Source organism: Ixodes scapularis, unplaced genomic scaffold (assembly GCF_016920785.2).
Source record: "Ixodes scapularis isolate PalLabHiFi unplaced genomic scaffold, ASM1692078v2 PGA_scaffold13__105_contigs__length_92229423, whole genome shotgun sequence".
Classification (NCBI taxonomy): Eukaryota; Metazoa; Arthropoda; class Arachnida; order Ixodida; family Ixodidae; genus Ixodes; species Ixodes scapularis.
The window spans coordinates 31,327,452-31,333,451 of NW_024609839.1; the positions used below are offsets into that span (position 1 = coordinate 31,327,452).

General features: G+C 46.9%; 1 protein-coding gene across 16 annotated transcripts in view; it reads left to right on the forward strand.

Annotated features, from left to right (window-relative positions):
- LOC8029916 (THO complex subunit 2) overlaps positions 1-5,721 on the forward strand; it is a 70,830-nt gene extending 65,109 nt beyond the window's left edge. For 9 of the 16 annotated variants that reach the window (XM_042289847.1, XM_042289843.1, XM_042289841.1 and 6 more), the window contains 3 exons: positions 4,032-4,090; positions 4,157-4,224; positions 5,384-5,721. In XM_042289847.1, coding sequence (XP_042145781.1) covers positions 4,032-4,090; positions 4,157-4,224; positions 5,384-5,444 — 188 coding nt within the window. In that variant the 3' untranslated portion in view covers positions 5,445-5,721. Of the gene's footprint in view, positions 1-4,031; positions 4,225-5,383 lie in introns of all 16 variants that reach the window. The other 7 variants (XM_042289833.1, XM_040207284.3, XM_042289836.1 and 4 more) reach the window with 1 other exon arrangement.
- Positions 5,722-6,000: the final 279 nt, after the last annotated feature.

The following is a 6,000-nucleotide window of genomic DNA, read 5'->3' on the forward strand; positions in this document are numbered from 1 at the left end:
GTTTCAACCGAACGCATTGGGCATGTTAATCGGACTAAGGAAAACACTCCTTTTCGTATATGTGAGAGGCTCTTAACTAGTTATTGTGACCAGACTTTACAATTCACGTTTGAACTCGTCCCTCTCGAGCTCAATTCATCATAACTTACCGTCCTGCGACATCCCGGCCGTGTTGCGCCCTGCTCGTGCCACGCTGGATCTCGCGGGAGGGGGGGGGGGGGCGTGGCTAACGGAAGCAGATCTGGGATCGTTTTCACGCTTCCTTCGTTGGCAAAGCATTGCTGCTGTTGTGAACTGAGTCACTGGCTTCGCTTTCAGATTTCTGCTTATGTACGCCGGGGGTGAGTGTGCCAACTGTTTATGCCGCGATTCTCAGGTGCCTTTACGGGTGTACACTCGTAATTCCTCAGGCCCGTGCACCCTAAAACTTTTTCAAACCTCTCGCGACGAGCAAACACATTGGCAAGTCGGCACTGAGGCGACCCCAGTAGTGCGTTTCACTAGAGCGCAGGTTTTGCAATATTTGCGGTATCAAGTGTAAGTACTTACTGTTACAAATGGTTGTTTATGACATTAACAAAAAATTTCCGAGCCAAAAAAAGAAAAAAAGATGCGCGGAATAATAGGAAATTTATGAAACCGCCGAGTGGCTCCGCGGTCAGCCGATAGATGACGCCGGTGTGGTCTCCCGTCGTAAGAGATTTTAAGAGGTTTCTATGCACACAGTGCTCCATGCACCGTGAAAAATCTAATAGCTTTGACGCCAACGGTATCGGCGTAGTCGGAACAGCCGGACGAGCGCAGCATTGGGGTTTTCCCCTTTGAAGTGGGAGGCGGTGGCTGCCGCCATCCATTGTTGCGGACACTCAATGAGACGGAGGAGACAGCCATCTCGGTGAATCCGGTTCCTCGGTGCGTTGGCAGCAGACTTCTCCCTCTGCACAGTGCAAAAGCTCGACAGCTTGGAGAGCACGATGTGCGTGCGTTCTCTCGGTCGCGGGGTTTCCACTCCACTAGGGGACAACCTGGCACTGTGGGCACAGTGTCTAATGCAAATGAAGAGAGTGGAATGTGTTCTCTTAGTAGGGTTATTTGGGCCGACCTTGCGAGCGAGCGAAGGATGCGGAGCCTCGTGTGTGTGTGCATTCTTGTGGTGTGCGCGCGTCGGATTTGTGTCTGGCTTTCCTCGACAGCAACGAGACGGCGCTCCTGATGAATGCACCCAACCGGCGCGCAAAACCAGTACGACTAAGTGCGTCGAAACAGAATTGTGTGGGACCACGACCTCCCAAGTTTCCCTGGGTGCAATTTGTGTGGCAGCCGTCTAGGACTTTCCAACGCTTAACGCATATCTGTGGCCATAGTGACTTTTGCAGGTGCAACGTGAGCTACACAAGAATTGGCAGCTACCTTTATCTCCAGAATCAAACAATGCACGTAACGCAGAATTTTTAATTTGTTCGGAAGACATTAGACTGTCGTTTCAGGGAATGGAGACTACATTGACGTCTCGGTGTCATGTCACGTGATGCGGTGTCACATGGCGTCGCGTGACAATGCGCCACGTGGCATGTCGGGTGCCACCGCAACTTGGCACAGCGACACCGTGCCGCATGACCAGATGTCATGTGACGTGGTCTTGATGCAGAGTTGTGGTGTCATCTCACATTAATTTCCTGGCTTAATTTAGGGGGGAAATTGACGTCACATGACCTCAATTTGCATATGTAGACCACTTCAATCTTTCCGTTAAGTTTAGGGGAAATGTGCTCTCCGCACAATCAATGATGTGCGACGCAACATAAATTGCCGTGTAATTGTACACAAATTCGATTTCCTCGCTAAGTTTGGCGGGGAAATGTGGGGACATGCAAACAAGGTTCTGGGGGTTTTGGGGTCCTGTTAAAAAATTGTGAGTTCCTTGCCACGTCCTGCAAATCAACTCCGATGACGGCCGAGGCGCTGCCCGCTCAGTTCCGCTGCCGCACTTAAATTTAGTTGATCGACCTTGCGCACCACTAAAATCTCAATAAATTTAGCGGGAATTTAGTTTCACAAGATGCCAGTGTTGCGTGTAGTAACGTTGAAATTTCGCCGCTGAATTAAGCGAAGAATTTTCTTCACTAAATTTAGTGGGAAACGTTTCTCGTGACGTTAGTGTCGCATGACGTCACTTCCTTACCGAAGCACTCATGGGATCTGTTGCGATACCTTGCCAACAGGGATGGGCAAAATGCATGCAAATATGTATCGAAATACAAATACAAAATACTTCGTCAAAAATGTATTTAATTAGAAATCTAATTACATTTCCAAAAAAGCATTTAAGTACAAGATACAAATACAACCAAATGCATTTGGTCTCCTCCAAATACTTTTCCAAATACATTCCTCAAAATTTGCGTCAGCGACTTCAGGACACCTGCAACGGGTTTCTGGGTATCTCATTTTAATTTTGCATCGCACACTCGGGGGTTAGTGTGCGAGGCTCTAGTAACGTAATAGAAATATAATCACAAAAAAATGTAACCAGCTTTGACGTAATAGGTGAAAAAAGTACAGAGCTTGAAGCAACTTTTTTTGTCGATTACATTTTGGTATAGACCAACAAAGAACCGAGATGACCAAGACGCGCAGCACTAGCTAGAGAATCTTTTATTGTTGCAACTCGCACCAGTTACAAAAATCTGGATGACCCGCGCATTTAGAATGTTCCAGGCAAAAATATGGATGGAAATCAGGCTGGAAAGCATCACAAGTAGTCACAGGCACTTATTTAGCCAGTCTGCCTGTGAACGTTAATTTCGTCTCTATCCTTGCCCTGAACTAGCACCATAATCACAAAGTCACTAAACGCTTGTGCTTGATTGAGAGACACTGCATTCGGTGCAGAACATAGTTTTCTTCCTGCTCTGGGCAGTGACAATAAACTTGAGGGATGTATTTTTGCCCACAAAATTGTATTCTATTACGATTGTAGTTGAAATACCCACGTTTTAGTATTTAAATACACACGTCAAATACATTACCCAATTTGTAATTAGATACAAATGCAAAATACACAAAGTATGTGAAATATGTATTTAATATACTTGTATTTGAGATACTGCCCATCCCTGCTCGCCAATAATGGCTTTCATCTCGAAAGTACTTGTGCTTCAAAGTTCATGGGACGCAAAACCAACGTGATGCACGAGTGGGTCGAACCGGGGCTTCCATGCTCCTGGGAAAGTTGTTGCACTCCCGGCAATTCTCGTCAGTGCACCCTGATGCATCTTACTTGCAAGCACGCACAATGTCAGATGCTCTGGCACGAGGCCTCCGTTGGAATTGAGACTCTCAGAACAACAACGTTCGAAGACACCTACCTTTTCACACAATGTTCCAGAAACTTCGTTCTCCAGGGCCAGTTTGCCAATCGCCGCAGCTATCTTGCTCGGTGACTAACTTACCGGCGAGAGGGATTTTGAGGTCATGTGACCATCTTCATAGGGAGAAAGTACCTGGCACAGCTGGCAAATCGCCAACTGTGGCAGGTTCCCTTCATATCACTTCCAAGTCACGAGAGCAAGCTACGGGCCTTTGGCGTCCCTGCCAGGCACGCACGCTTGTGCAGCGCATGCATCGTTCGAGGCAATATGCTCGTGCTTGTAGCTTCAGTTTTGCTCACGCTTTAAGTGAAACAGGATATGGCAGCTTGAAATTTGCAAGCTGAGCAGTTGAAAGAGTCTGTGCATAATAAAACTAAATAAAACAGTGCAAAAAACAAAAAAAGAAACAGGGACGTAAAGAAGACACAGTATGAATACATAAAACGACAATAAAACAGCGCTGCGCTTGTGTGTGTCTTCCGCTTGTCCCTGTGACCTTTTTACACTCTTCTATTCATTCCCAGCTTAAATTGCTCCAACATGCGTAATCTAGGTTGGTTTGAGATGGCCGTTGCGCACGAAAACAGAGGCTTTTGCGGTTTCTCATTGTGTCTGAAAGAAAAGCGGTCTCCTAACGGCGCCTGCCCTTTGCACGTGCAGTGAAGAGCTCGAGCAAGCGCAACGGGGAGGACTCTAAGGAGAAGGAGCGGTACCGGAGGGTGAGAGAGCAGCAGCCCCTGCTGCTGGGGCTCCCTCGTGACCAGCTGGTCGCACTCTCTCCTCAGGAAGAGGACAAGCTGCGAGAGTCCCCCAAGCTGCGAGAGCGCAGGGCCGACCGGGACGACAAGAAGCAATATCCTTTCGCTCGGCTCGTCCAGGGGTCCTCGAGGCATCGTTGGTCGTTAACGGAGTCTTGACGGTGTGGCTCGCCGGAGTTCCTCACAAATGCGCTCACTCGGTCATTCCCTTTCACTCTCGGACGTGGAAAAAAAGACGCTCTCTTGCCATCACCCTCTGACGTGAAAATAAAAAAAACTCGCTCGTGCTCACTTAAAGATTAATCCTTTGACGTGCGTCGCCGTACATGTACGGCCGTCGGAGGTGTTGCTATCTGTTACATATTTGGCGAACTCTTAAAGGTATATTTACACGGTGTTTTGCTTTGTTGGGTTATTTGTAGTTTTCAAATTAGACACTCCGCTCACTCGATGCACACTTTGCACACCGACCGCTCTGGTGGTAGTGCCCATGGCAGCACCAGCCCTTCCGATTCAGACTTCCAATGCTTTTCTAAATTAAATTCTGGGGATAAGAGCTCATCATGCGACGGAAAAGCTCTGTAAGCTACCTCCGTGTACGAATCTGAAGCCTCTGGAATGTCGCGGAAGCGAATGCGCCAAAATAAAACTGAATGGCAAAAGGTGACAACTTTTTGCCTTCAATATTTTAATTTGATGTTTCTAAACTTAGCTGTGTGCAAGTACTTTACATGATCCCACTAAATAATTAAGAAAAACCCTGCGCATTGGCCCTTGCTATTTCTTTGGAAACAGAACTGAGCCACTAGGAAACATCTTTTGGGGAAACAATTCAACCATCAAAGGGTTAAATGTTTTTGTTGCTTGTAACTTCGCTGCCTTTACCTCACCTTCAGACCGGAATAGAGGGTGAATGACGTTGCTTTTTTGCTCTGTGCAGTCTACTTCAGCATTTCTGTGGGACGGAAAAACTTTTCCTGCGATTTCAGGGAAAGGTTCAGATAACTGGCATCAGCGATTTTAAGAACCAAGACAAGTGAAGTGTCGTTACATTGAAGCGTCACTTATTGAGTGGCTGTGGTAGTAACCAAGCGTGGCCACCGCCCACCCGGTGTGGTGCGACTCGTCATGCCGGACATGTATTTTCATCTGGGTTGATTTTATTGATTAATTTGATTTTAATTGATTTTAGTTAATTTTTATCTTAATCATAATTGTCTCCACACTAATGCGTGCTTCCTTAACTAATCTTACTCATCGATCGAGCAGCAGCAGTGGCAGCTCGACGTCAACGAAAAAGCGATCATCCTTCTGAAGAACAGCAACCCTGAAACAAGCGTCGACCCCCCCTTCCCCCTCCCCTCAGAGCGGCTAAGGCTGCCGTCTTTCATCATTTTCCATTCTCTCCAAGAGTGCCTGTATAAAAAGGAAGAAAAAAAAGACACGGAGACAGAGATTTCCATCACGATAAAGAACATCATTTCAAATAGTTACATCCATCGGCACTTTTTCTTTTTTTTTCTTTACGCACGCACGATTGCCGTGGTCGATTTCTCCTTTGTACAATAAATATGTTTAATTTTAAGCGTAAAGAAGGTTTGGTCTAGGTTCTCCTCAGAAGTGACCCACAAGTAGTATGGAAGAGCTCAAAAATATGCGTGGGCTTTTTTTTCTTTCGCAGTTGACGAGGCTACGGGGTTTGGTCTGCTATTGTTTTGCCACTTCACAGCAGTCGTTCCGAAACCCGCTCCAGCAGGATTGCCGCACTCGCCGGCAGCGATACACTTCTGCTGGCGTGGTGAGCCGACGGTGATAAAGATCACCATTGGCTTACCCGCACATCCAGGGCAGTGACATTCTTTAGTCTTATA